This window comes from Gastrolobium bilobum, unplaced genomic scaffold (assembly GCF_033153095.1).
Source record: "Gastrolobium bilobum isolate Gb01-03AN ecotype WA unplaced genomic scaffold, APGP_CSIRO_Gbil_v1 utg12424, whole genome shotgun sequence".
Lineage (NCBI taxonomy): Eukaryota > Viridiplantae > Streptophyta > Magnoliopsida > Fabales > Fabaceae > Gastrolobium > Gastrolobium bilobum.
In genome coordinates, this window is record NW_026895329.1 from 42,646 (window position 1) to 56,347 (window position 13,702).

A 13,702-nucleotide genomic window follows, 5' to 3' on the forward strand; every position below is an offset into this window, starting at 1 on the left:
GAGAGATATTTAATTAAGACATTGGGCGGGTATCCTTTCATTAATCATCCATGTGGCAAAAAAATTTCGTTTTTAAGTGCTAATGTTGAATAAAAATGTAGCATGGTGTGAACCAGGCTCAATTTCTTGGCAACATGTGAGGATTGGATTCGTTTAGGATCAATCTTCAAGTAGGCCACTATAGTCCCTTCCGCAAAAATGATGAAGATATGGGAACAAAATATTTTGTCAGCTGTCCAATAATATTCGGAGAAGAGAACCTATCCAGCAATAAAAAAAATTGGCAAATGTCCTATGTGCGTCCTTGGCACAAAGAAAGTAAAATGTGTGTCAGAGAGATAACACAAGACAACTCGTACCTAATTAAAAGGATATCTAAAAAAGAAAAATGAGATTAAAGACATAGCTGCTTAAAACGGTCAAAGTTGAATTGAAAATCTCACTGATTCATTTTCTAGTTTGATTTTGATAACATACTCGAGAGCTATTGGAAATGGCCATCATCCGATCCATTGTTTATCATAGGCGATAATATTGTTCATATGTGTTGATATAAACATACAATTTTAAGTTATTGTAATAATAAATGTTTAAAAATTCTGGATCCATCGGTATGAATTAAGAGTGGATTCAAATTATAATGGCTCCTTTCTTTAATTCACTACTAGCATGCGATTCTGTTCTAGTCAGCCAACACTCAACCCCTGAAATTTACTAGCTGTCAAACTACTCAAAAGGGAGGTTTGTTGTAGTGGGCCGGGTACATGTGAACCCGTTCCAAAATAGCAAAAAATAGAGAGTGAAAGGGAATTTTTAAAAAAATGAGGGATTGAGAGGAAAAAAAAAATTCCAAAAAAAAAAAAAAAAACCACAAAAAAAAAGTGATCCCAGATCACTTTAAAAATTTCTCTCAAAAGGATACCCAAGATTACAAAAAACTATGCTGATCATAGCAACAATAAAAAAAAACATAGGTAGAGTGTAAACTGTATCTATATGAAAATACATCCCGTTAATGGGAAGAACTTAACTTCCAATTTAAAATGCTGACTAGGACACTTCCCATTAGCATTGCAAAAATAAAAACATTACAAAATAAGAAGATAATAATAAACCCAGGGATTATGCGAAACAGTTTCCCACATTAGAGCCTCATACACTATCGACCTTCTACATAACTGGAATCAAATTGCAGACTTATTTCTGGTTTGCTAGAAGAAGAAGCTGTGCTTGAAAGACGATTCCTCACAAAAAATGTTGGTTGTGTAGGAATTGGGATGGTTGCAATTTCACTGTCAAGCATTGTCATAACGTTTGCCATGGTGGGTCGATCACCTGGGTCATCTTGTACGCATAAGAGACCAATATGTGCACACTTAACGAATTGATTTTCATTGCATGATTCACCCACAGATGGGTCCATTAAATCTAGCAATTTATTCTCTGTCCATAATCCCCATGCCTGATAACAATGTCTAGAGAAATTATTGGCAAGTCAACATATCACCAAAAAAAACAAGAGTGCAACAGAAGAGACACATACATAACCCAAAAGGCTAGAAATTTGTTTAGACTCATAGAATCCTGTGTTCCTTTTTCCACTGAGAATCTCTAATAGGACTACACCAAAGCTGAAAACATCAGATTTGATTGAAAAAAGTCCATCCAAGGCATACTCTGGAGCCATATATCCACTGTGAATAATTGATTGTTACATGTAGCAAGCATGTGCAAATATCATTATAAACAAAAACTCAGGAATTAACAATTGAGACATTTACAATAACATATACTAAGTGAACTTACTAGGTTCCCACTACTCTCTGTGTGCTTGCTTCGGTCTCTTTTCCCCCAAATATTTTGGCAAGGCCAAAGTCTGAAATCTTTGGATTCATCTCCTCATCTAAAAGAATGTTGCTTGATTTTAGGTCTCTATGAATCACTCTCAACCTGGAGTCTTGGTGAAGATAGAGCAACCCTCGTGCAATGCCTAGAATTATGTCAAATCGCATGTGCCAATCCAGAAGTAAAGTTCGTGTCCGGTCTTTCAATATTTACATTTAACATTTGAAAGAAATAAGATTAGTAAATTATGATAGTAAAAATTAAAGTAAACTATATAAAAGTTTTATGATGGAATATGTGAAACTAACCAAATATAAATGAGTCCAAGCTCTTGTTTGGCATGTATTCATAGACTAAGATTTTTTCGTCTCCTTTGATGCTGTATCCCCTGAGTCTAACAAGGTTCCTATGTTGAAGTTTGGCAATCAAAACAACCTCATTTTTGAATTCTTGTAAGCCTTGAGCCGAAACACTTGAAAGTCTCTTCACAGCGGCGTCATGACCTCTAGGAAACCTTCCCTGGATAAAAATATTACCATATATAAGCAGAAATTCTTGCTTGTTAGCTGGGTTAGGGGAAGCTCGTGGTGTGGAACCTCCATCAATGTGATAAGTTATATCAACCTTAGCAAGTAGAACCGACACCATATCTCAACCCAAAAATAAAAAATCTTAAGATATTGAGTTCATGGGTCCATCTACTTATATGGTCTTCACTTAAACCATTACAAATCAATACGGGACTTCATTACATTTAAATATCCCAACAATCTCCCCCTGCAACCCCACATTAGTATATTTTCCCTCAACATAGACCTCTCCTCGCCTCTAGCCAAACACTAGGTTATCTCGAGTCCAATCCAACTCTGATATCTTTGTCGGGTAGGCTAGGGGAAGCTCACGGCAAAAGATCGTCATCAATGTGTTAAGTTAGCCCAACAGTAACAAATAGGTCTAATATCATATCTCAACCCAAAACCTTAAAAAATTAGATTCATGGAACCATCCACTTGTATTGTTTTTACTTAACCCAATACGAGACTTCATCACTTTAATATCCTTTGCTTAGACTCAATGCTTGGTTGGTAATTAAGTTAAATGGCCTGAACTAATTACCTTATAGACAGGCCCATAACCTCCTTGTCCAAGCTTGTTTGAATCCGAGAAATTATCTGTAGCTGCTAGAATACTTCGAAAAGTATAATACGGTACTTCAATGCCTTCACTGTCTTTTTCTTCTAAACTTCCCAAGCCAATCAAATGCTTCACATGTCTTTCACTATCGTACAAGCTCTCCTGAATTCGAGTGCTTACACCATCTGAACTCAATAAAGAGATGTATAACCTTGGTTGCATGGATGAAGATGATAGTTTTTTAATTCAAAATGCAAAAGTAAAATAATTTACCAAGCTTTTGGGCTATTTTCTTTCTCCGCACATAAGCAAATACTATAGTGCATGCCAGAATAACCATGCATGCAAGAATTAGTGAAAGAATCAATGGCAGTCGGTTGGTTGAAGGGCTTCTTGATGGATCTTCTGAAAAAGGATGGAAATAAAATGCAAAAGTTAAGAGGGCATAATATACTATTAAAATTGTACAACCAAAACACCCTTGTTGACGCTGCAGTTTATTTAACATCTTAGTCGTGGCATTGTTTAAAGGAGGTTGGAAAATCCAGGACTAATCCCAGCTCAACAGGATACAATAAATTCATGTACACTCAGAAGAAAATCTCTTGAAAGTGTGTTCTTAATTGGAACAACATTTCTTGGCAGAGGAAGGAAACACAAGTCAAATAAAATCTTTCTTATCTAGCAAACCTTTATCCAGTTACGAGAGAAAATCAGAAAAGTAAACAACAAGAAATACGTATAATAAAAACTTAACCTTGGGTACAGCTTAAATTTGAGGCATTCCACTGATAGTTAGAATCACAAAGGCACCTTCTTTGCCCTTCACTTGTTGCGTTGCATGTTGAATGGAGCCAATTCTTGCAGTCTTTATACTCACTACAGGCAGGTTCTGGTGCTGGTAGCCAACTGATCTCTATTTGATCATCCTTAAAGCACCAATCAGTCACATTAAATGGAGCATTAACCTTGTCGTTTTGATAGCCGGAAATGGAATCACAGTGATATGAATCATTCGTTTGGATGGAAAACCTTCTAGCATGTTCATCGATCCAAGTAACTTGGTATGATTTTTCTCCCGGCATCATGAAGCTAACCTGGCCTGTTGAGTTATCGCAATTGAACTTGTTGTACATGGGGTCTCCACAGTTTGGCCCAGTGCTTAGGGGATAAGGAATCATATATGTGCCGCAAGGTTCACACGATCTTGGAGTTGATGCTGCACAAGAATATATAAAAAAAAAAAAAATAACACTTTTGCCCCCTCCCTAGTCCCTATTGTAATTTGAAAACAATGTAAATCAACATCTTTACCAAATAAAAGATGATTTAAGAAGATATAAATTACCAATATCTGAACTCTTGACCAGGATAGAAAGATCACGCTCTTCATCATGCTGCTCTTCTTGAAGAGTTGGTAAATCCCGTGTCCAAATCCCGCATGTTAAGGGACTACGATTGTATGAAGAAGACAAATTGTATGAATAAGCCTGACACTGGGAGTTGAGACACCTATTAAGGCATAAAGATTTGCATTCTGCTTCTGATACTGTTGAGAATCTTTTGTCTGGGTTGCCCACTTTTATCATCTTTAAGGTCAGGAACTTCATGTTGGTACATGATGTTGATGTTCTGACACACCCTTGGAATCGCTCTCCCAGGTGCTGATTATCCTTCGAAATTGGACTGAATCCGGGCAAACATTTGCAGGTAATCCAATTATTTTTGTTGCAGCTACTAAAGCTCCCGCAATAGTTATGTATGTCACACTTGTCAGCTGGTCTCCCGCATATATTTGACCATTTTAAGTTGTCCAACTTCAGAAACTGAAACTCCCCTGTATAATTCATTAACAGCCTTGAAACCCCATAGTCATACTGTTTCAAGGACATCGTTTGGTTAAGATACTTGAACGACGAAACGTTTAAGGTAAAGTTATCCAAAAAGTTAATTACTGGGGACATGTCTTCTGAATCGAGTCCATCATGTGCCCAGTAAAGTTGTGACTGGTTGTATACCATGAAGTTTCGAGTGTCCCCAGTTATAGGCAGCTTAAATGTGAAGCTCCCACTTCTAGGGTCATCGGCGCTTCTCCAAGAAGTCAACGTCAAATTTGCATCCATTTTCATGCCCGGAAGAAATGTGTCTGTTGGGTGTCGGAAACTTTGCCAGAGGTAACTCGTTCCCAAGTCATCTAGTAACACCAAGTTCCCAGAATCCATGAGCTTCATTGTCTTGTTTCTAGATGAGGAGCCTTCAAGTTTAGAGGACCAATAGATTTGTCCAGATGAATCTTTTACTACTAGATTCCCATCATTTGCGATTTGAAAAATTCCACTAGAATCTACAGGGTTGTCTCTGTTGCCAACCCACACCACTGTTTCCGGGTTTAAGTTTTCTGATTGGTTATACCATATCCCTATGTAACATTCTAGACCATTGGTGCTTTTCTGTGGAGAAAAAAAGCCTAGAACAAATTTTTTTCCAGCTGAAACAATCCTTTGATCTCCAGTTATCTTGTCGCCAACTTTCAAAACATCCGTTGCAATACATGGTTGGAAAAAACATAGCAGCCACACATAAAGGAGGAAGATGATGACAATGGTTCTCATGCTCTTAGTGAAGCTACTTGATGACAAAACATTAGTAACTTCCATCTTTAAAAATCTTCAATACTCAAATCTATTAATGTTTATTGAAACTATCAAAATGTATACTCATCAGAAGTTCTTTCACTAAAAAAATTTCAGAGGTACATAACCACCAATAATTGGTGGGCTCTTTGTCAAAATGTGAAAAAAATATTTCCCCTTTACTCCTTTCTTTCATTTATAGTCTTATCTACTTATCAAATTTTTCAAAGGAACCACGGATAATTTTCTCCTCCTCCACACACCTCTTATCTAGCCAAAATATTTATCCTTATTCTTGATATCAAGACTCGTCTACGACATTTTACATACTGCGTTTTCAATATTAATACTTCTAATTAAACTATAATTATACGTTCCACATAATTAACCATATTCCACATAATTAAACTATTAATACTTTTATGTGGAACTGGACGTTCAATTGCATCCAAGTCAACTTAAAAGTCAAAGTCTTCGCCGTTATCAATACTCTACCAATTTCCCTTTCTACTTTTCGTCTTCTATTTTTCCTCTCTTCTGTTAGCCTAGAACCTATTACCTTATCACCTATCCGTCTTTTATATTATTTAAAAAAAAAAGTAAATAACTTTTTTTTCCTCAGCAAATTTCACGAAGTTCGCTTTAGTCCCTATCAAATAAAAAGGCTATTCGTAGCCCTAAGAAATTCAAAATAAACCCATTTAATTGAAATTGTGGTTCCTCACAAATTCAAAAAAGACCCACATTAGTCCCTCAAAAAGATTAAAATGGGTCCATTTTGAATTTCTTAGGGACCATGAATAGCTTTTTTATTTACTAGGCACTAAAGCGGGCATCATAAACTTTGCGGAGGACCAAAAAAGGTATTTACTCAAAAAAAAATGTGGATGGCAAATATGTTTGGGAAGAATCCGTTTACAAATTCTTTTTGCAAACTACACTAAGTATGACCGGTCATACACTCTTGATTAGTGTATGACCGGTCAGACATAGTGTAGTTTGTAAGAGTTTGTGAATATAACATTCCCCAATATATTTTATTATTAGGGTCCTCACTTTCTGATATAGCTATACCCATTGTTATTAAAACTGGACCGGGTCGACCCGGGAACCGGTGAACCGGTCATATAACCGGTCCGGTTGAAGCAACGGACCGGTCATGCATCAGAATCGGTGTGACTCGGTCTAACCCGGCTGATTTTTATGAAAACCGGTGACCCGATCGGTTAACCGGTGACCGGGCCCGGTTCAAAAAAAAATTATTTATTTTTTAAAAAAAAAATCATAATAGACATATTTGAATTTTTTTTTCTTATTGACTTACATAAGTTATGTACCGATAACACTAATATTATCTCAATTATTCACTATCCAGAAAATTTTGATTTGATTTATAGTTAGAGATGTCATTTTCTAAATATAAAGCCCCGTATCACGATCATTATATTTTTGTTTGATCCTTTATTGGATAATAATATGTGATTTATTATTTTTTATATTAAAATATTTGAAATTTTTATCATTTTTTTTTAGATATTTGAGTATGTTTATAATTTTTTAATATAAATCATAAAATTACATATAATTACCGGGTCATGCGGTTGAACCAGTGACCCAGTACCTCGACCGGGTCAGTGACCGGGCCAGTTTTAATAACATTGGCTATACCACTTTTTTTGGTGTGTAAAGAATCAATTCAACCTAAAAGCTTAAGTTAGTGGATGAGATTATATTAATATTTTTATATATCTCTAACACACACCCTTATAAGGGAGCTCATTGGGCTTGAAAGGTGGAAGATGCATCAGCCTCAGCCTACCCATGCTAAGAAATTCTACAAAGAAAATGGGGGTGGCAAGAATCGAACACATGACACCGACCAATGCTTTAATACCAAGTAAAGAATCAATTCAACTCAAAAGCTTAAATAATGCCGAAGTAGTAACCAATTAACTAAAAAGAGAGAGAAATGAACACAAGAAGTACGATAAAATACTATTTTTCTTTTCTGAATTTTATTAACCAAAAATAATCAAATAACAATATGGTCCTCCAAGCCTTAAATAGGCAAACAAAATAAAATGAAAAAAAATCAAACATAATCTAAAAGAATAATGCACAGTTAAAAGAGATAACGCGCAATTAATGCACACTCAAACATAATCTAAGAAATAACAAAAAAAGGTAAATAATTAACAATTATTGAAAAGTCTTGAACTATGGAATAAACTATGGAAAAGCCCAAAACTGTAGATGCCCATAACAACATGACAAGTCTTCCTTAGAAACCCATTTGGAGTTGGCTATCCAAATTTGAGTTCAATCCAAATCAATAGGAACATCCTCCTCCCTCGCTAGGAAAAGATTCTCCGTCGAATCTACGTCGTCTTCATTGATGTCAAATTCTTTAGGTGATAATCCATGTGGGAAATCTTCTGGCACAATATCATCAAATTCCCTAATTAAGGGTAGAGTTTGTGAATGCAATTCTTTGATACGATTACCAAATAAATGGCTGAACAGAACAATGGTGATTGAGGTCGAGGTCATGGATGGTGGAGTTGAGGCGATGGCGGCGGTAGAGGGTGTGGTAGCACCCTCTACCGCGATGGCAAACAACCACACATCTACACGTGAGATGCCGTAATTGTAGCTGCAATGGCCGCTACAGTGACAGAACAAGATAGACGAATTTAGGAGCTCAAACAACTGCTTGCCCTAACAAAGTTGGACGAGTCAGATAAAGGAAGAGAGTCTAAAAGATCATCTCACGTAGAAGAAAGGAGCGAAAACCAATCATGAAACCAAAAGAGACAAGGACAAAGTCAACCTGGCGATAAATCATTTTTTGCTAATAGTGAGGTGAAGATTGAGATTTCGGAATTCGAGGGCACAACTCATCTATATGAGCTTATCGACTAGCTACACACCGTCGAAAAGGTCTCTAAAATCAGAGACTTCACAAAAGACCGGAAGGTCCCTCTCTATTATGAATCCAAAGAAAAGAATAACAATGAGTATCCATTCTATATAAGGTCCCTATCTATGATGAATCCGATGAAGAGCAAGATGATGAGAATCTGATTATGGATGATCCAGTTAATGTTGGAGCAAGACGAAGATAATCCAGAGGCTGAAGAAATTCCTTATAGCGATTTCAATGGAAAATCAATTACTAGAAATTCTAATATCTTTGACAAAGAAAAAGTTTTACCCAAAGATGTCATGCAGAATAATCCTTCATTCAAGAAGTCTTTAGTTTGCAAGCAATATTATGAATTTAGGCACAACGGGCATAACAACCTCATGCTCCATTGAGATAAAAATTTAGCTTTTGATAAAATGTTAATTGTAGATTGTCAGGGGCAATGGGATTTAATGTTATATAGGAAGATTTTTCCTATGACAAATCATAGATGCAATCATTGAACCAAACTGCAGGCAATAGTCCTTTTGGGTTAGTCTATGGGTCTTGTCCACTTACTCTGTTAGAACTCGCATTATTTCTGGTTCCCAAACAATTTAGTTCAAATGTAGATGAATATTTCAGGTATATTAAAGAATTGCATTCACAAATTCTACCCTTAATTAGGAAATTTGGTGATATTGTACCAGAAGAGTTGTCATCTGGATTACCACCTGAAAAAGTTAACATCAATGAAGATGATGCAGATTCGAGGGCGAATCTTTTACTAATGGGGGAGGATGATGTATCTGAGCTGATTGATTTGAATTGGGCTCATATTAGATAACCAACTCGAAATGAGTTTATGAGCAAAACTCGTCGTGTTTCCATGGGCATCAATAATTTTAGGCTTTTTATAGTTTATTCAATAATTTAAGGCTTTTCAATAATTATTAATTATTTTTCTTTTGTTATTTTTAGATTATGTTAGAAACAGTGGGTCCCATCGGTTTTTTTTTTTAAAAAAAAATAGGACCTACATGTGTATTCTGACTTTCTATGTGTTGCTGCAAAAAATTTCTTCTAAAGTGATAGCAGAAGTATAAAAACCTTATTATTATTAGTTAAGTTATATGAAGTGGAGAAAATAGTAAATTTCATTCGCAATTTCATAAAGTATTGACAAATTGAAGTGTCGAAAGAAAAATTATTTAAGAGCTCAAATGCACAAAGTGGATAGCTGGAAAATTTCAACTATGATTTTAAAAAATTCTAAAATTCGAAAATATTAATCATATGAACACGAAAAATATAAAATATTTACTTTAAAAGTAATCTTGTTTTAAATTTTTTTTCTCCTCTCTGACTGTTGGTAACAACAGCACTAGCTATTTAAATGCAATGTTGTATTAAATAAACAAAGTTTACAATTCAATAATAACAAACTTTTTTTAGAGCACTCAATTTAGCGCTGAATCTGTTCAATATAACATTAACAAAAATATTTTATTAGCAAATCCACTTATATTTCAATGACTCTGCATGTTTATTCTTTTTTATTGTTTTGTTCAATGTTATTAAAATCAGCCCGGTCAATGATCCGGTCGAAGTACTGGGTCACTGATTCAACCAATAGGTCACTGTAGGGGTGTTAAACGAGTCAGGGGCCTTTGGCTCAGCTCGTGAAGGTCTGATCTTACATGTCTAAAATTGATTGTTGGACCCAGGCTTGGACTTGTATAAAAGCTCGTTTAATAAAAAGGCCTCATACTCTCATTCAAAATCTTGGCCTTAGAGCCTCTCAGACTTGCCTAATATTTTTTTTTTTATACTACTTGTGATAGCCCTCTCTCTCTTCTCAATTCATTTCATCCCATTTTATTAATTAAACATACTTTTTGAATGATTTTATTTTATATTATGCTATTTGGATATACATTAAATTTATGAATATTTATGGAATTACTAGTGCTTTTGATTGTATATTTTATTTGGATAAATTTTTGTTGTCTTATTTTTTTAAAACAGGCTAAACCAGACTTTTGTTTTTTGTAAATGAGCAAGGCCACAGGCTGATATTATATTCGTAACAGGTAACAGGCTAAGGCCAGTCTGACACATTTGAACACAGGCTCGGTCCGTTAAGACCAAAGCTCGGCTCGGCTCGTTAACACCCCTAGGTCACTGGTTGAATTGCATGACGAGGTGATTATATATAAATCTATAATTTATATTAAAAAAAATTATAAATATACTCAAATAGTTGAAAAAAATAATATAAATTCTCAATATTTTAATATAAAAAATAATAAATTATACATTATTGTCCAATAAAGGATCAAACAAACAGATAATGCTTGTTATATTGGTGTTTCAAATTTGGTAAACGACGTCTTTAACTATCAAATCAAAATTTCTTGCATAGTGCATAATTGAGATAATATTAAGATTGTAGGTGCATAACTTATGTAAGTCAATAAGTAACAGATCACTCTAATATGTCAATTATGATTTTTTTTAAAAAACTTTTTTTTTGAATTTTTTTTTTAAAAAGCCCAAGCTGGGTCACCGATTTTTCACCAAAATCGGCCGGGTCGTATCAAATCTGATACTTGACCGATCCAATATGATAACCGGACCGGTCAGATGACTGGTTCGCTGGGTTCCGGGTCGACCCGACCGGTCCAGTCTGATTTTCACAACAATGGTTTTGTTAAATGTTGTCTATCATTTAAAAGGACCATGCTTTTAGATGAATGTAGTGTTCTTTTTTTTAATTTTAAATTACAAATTTTTTTCTCCACTCTCTCCTCCCATAGTTTATTTTTGTATCTCTCTTAAAAGAATATAAGTATGTGTCATTTAAAAGGACACACACTTTTCTTATAGTATAATGTAAAAATTGCCAAGTCCCTAGATTAAGTTTACTTTTCTATTTTGGGAGTTGGAAGATACAATTCATTAGATATGACTTAGGGTCCGTTTGGATGAGCTTTTTTTTCTTCAAAAGTTGCTTTTTTTAAGAAAAAAAGTATTTCTCATTTTTAGTTCGTTTGGATGTCTGCTTTTAAAAAAAGGAGAAGTCACAAGAAAAGCCAAAATCCTACTTTTTTCAGAAGCTAAAAATTTTAACTTCTAAAAAAAGCAGAAGTCAAAAGTCAAATATTTTTTTCAAAATCTAAATATTTTTATAAAAATATAAATAACTTTAATTTTTGTAAAAAGTACTTTTAAAATAAGGAAGTGATAAAAATTATTTTTTCTAAAAGCTTAAACAAACGACCTGGTAAAATGTCCAACTGAACGGCTTCCTCCATCCAAAGTCCAAACACAAAAAGAAGTACACAGTGAAAATCCGGCCCACTCAGGCACCTACAGGATTTAAACAACTCAATATATTCATGTAACATTAAACCCATATAACAGTGGGCCGAATTGCTATGCCCCATTGAGTGAACAACCTAGTCAATCTCCTTCCAAGATCACCTCCTATAAGCATAGGTCGTTAGGGCCTGTTTGGTGTAACGTATAAGACCTGATAGTATAAGCTTATACTATATATTATGACATTTTTAGTTGTTTGATGTAACTATTGTATAGTATAAGCTTATACAGCATGATCACTTAATACATCAAAATGATGTATAAGTTAATCAGGTCTGAGAGTGCCGGATTAGACCTGTTAAGAATCGATGGATTAGAGGTTAATCACTTCTCACCTTTCTCTTCCCCTTATACCCCTTTCTTCTTCATCCCCTTTCTTCCCGGTAGCCCTCACTTCTCTTCTCCCTCCGCCACCATCCGTCTGCCACGTCTGTGAGATACATTCCACGTCTGTGTGTGCGTCTGTGAAGAAGCGTGAAACACACACGGCAGCCCTGATGGCAGCGTCGTTCAGATGGATATTACAACTACACAAGGATGTTCCAAAAGCTGCTCGCTTCTATTCGAAAGGCTTAGACTTCACCACCAATTAATGTATGCACTCTCAGTTGGGCCGAACTTCAATTTGGTCCTCTTAAGCTTGCCCTCATGATTCTGTGCAGTATCTCTCTTCATTCCTCATGCCCTCCATCTGTTCGATAATATGTCCCTTCCTAACTAGATTTGATAAAACATGACCTCATTGTACGTGATACTTTTATTAAGTTCAATTTGCTCAAAAAATATACTGCGATGAAAAACCAACAGAAATATACTATCTTTTTATTCAATTGATTTATTATTTCTAATTTTATGTGATGTTAATGTTAAATTTTTATATTTTAATATCATGACTTATTTAGAAGAATTATATTAATTCTTTGTTAAAGGGTATTTTTGTCAAAAGAATTTATTTTTATCCTATCTAGTATTATACAATGCATTACCAAACACTGGATAGTATTATCTTATACAATGCATTATCTTATACAAGGTCACACCAAATGCTGGATAGTATTAAAATTTAATTAGGTCTTATACAATCAAGCCTTATACTATCAAGCCTTATACTATCAGGCCTTATCCTATACTATGTACCAAACATGCCCTTAGCTAGGATTAGGAAAAAGCTCAACCTTATTGCATAGGCTTCGGCCATGACTGGGGCTAAAAATTTTGATCACCGTATTGCTGATGTTAAGAAATACAAAAGTTTTCTTCTATGATTACACATAAATTATCCTTTATTTTTTATTTCACTTATGTATTTTATTAAAAACTAAAAGTTTAGAAAGAAGGATTGTCACATTCAAAGATTAAAACATGTAAAGTAGGACTTATAGAATGTATACAACTTACTAATATAAGATTACTAACATGAATCAAGTCCAAAACTTTTATAATACGTTTTTTTAAAAAATAAAATATGTTAAAAAATAAAAAGAAACAAGTAAATTGGAAAAAATAAAAAAGAAACTGACTTCCTCTTATAAATTCAATTACATGGATTAAAATGTCAATCTTTTCCATTGACTGAGAAAACAAAAACTTAGACGTTTGGTAGAGAAAAAAAAACATTTATCTGGAAAATGATAAAAAAGTCAGGTGATGGAAAAATTTAAAAAAAGATGTTTGGTTGACCGAAATATTACCAGAGAAATTTGTTTAAATTTGTAAAATCTATGTTCGAGAGTAATTTCGCACCTGTGTTTTCACTTCTCCAGTTATCTCAAAATACCACATCTCAAGTGATATTTTGTAA

General features: G+C 34.5%; 1 protein-coding gene across 3 annotated transcripts; it reads right to left on the minus strand.

Moving 5' to 3' along the window:
* Window positions 1-914: 914 nt before the first annotated feature.
* On the minus strand, window positions 915-5,776 carry LOC133306025 (G-type lectin S-receptor-like serine/threonine-protein kinase At4g03230). 3 transcript variants are annotated; one of them, XM_061506293.1, is made up of 8 exons: window positions 4,328-5,776; window positions 3,737-4,198; window positions 3,253-3,384; window positions 2,962-3,164; window positions 2,154-2,364; window positions 1,807-2,044; window positions 1,544-1,694; window positions 915-1,462 (listed from the first exon to the last, which is right to left on the minus strand). In XM_061506293.1, the coding sequence occupies exons 1-8, from the start codon at window positions 5,634-5,636 to the stop codon at window positions 1,160-1,162; spliced, it is 3,009 nt and encodes a 1,002-aa protein (XP_061362277.1). In that variant the 5' UTR covers window positions 5,637-5,776; the 3' UTR covers window positions 915-1,159. The 3 variants fall into 3 exon arrangements, with proteins under 3 accessions (XP_061362277.1, XP_061362286.1, XP_061362294.1); XM_061506302.1 differs by lacking the exon at window positions 3,253-3,384; XM_061506310.1 differs by lacking the exon at window positions 915-1,462 and having other exon boundaries at window positions 1,571-1,677.
* Between the last annotated feature and the right edge of the window lie 7,926 nt (window positions 5,777-13,702).

Bases quoted from the DNA above. Each gene is read 5' to 3' on its own strand.
- LOC133306025 (XM_061506293.1), bottom strand. From the start codon at position 5,636: ATGGAAGTTACTAATGTTTTGTCATCAAGTAGCTTCACTAAGAGCATG. The intron at 2,045-2,153 runs GTTAGTTTCACA...AAATATTGAAAG, and splicing joins CTTGGACTCATTTATATTTG to ACCGGACACGAACTTTACTT. The intron at 1,463-1,543 runs GTATGTGTCTCT...CATTGTTATCAG, and splicing joins TTTCTAGCCTTTTGGGTTAT to GCATGGGGATTATGGACAGA.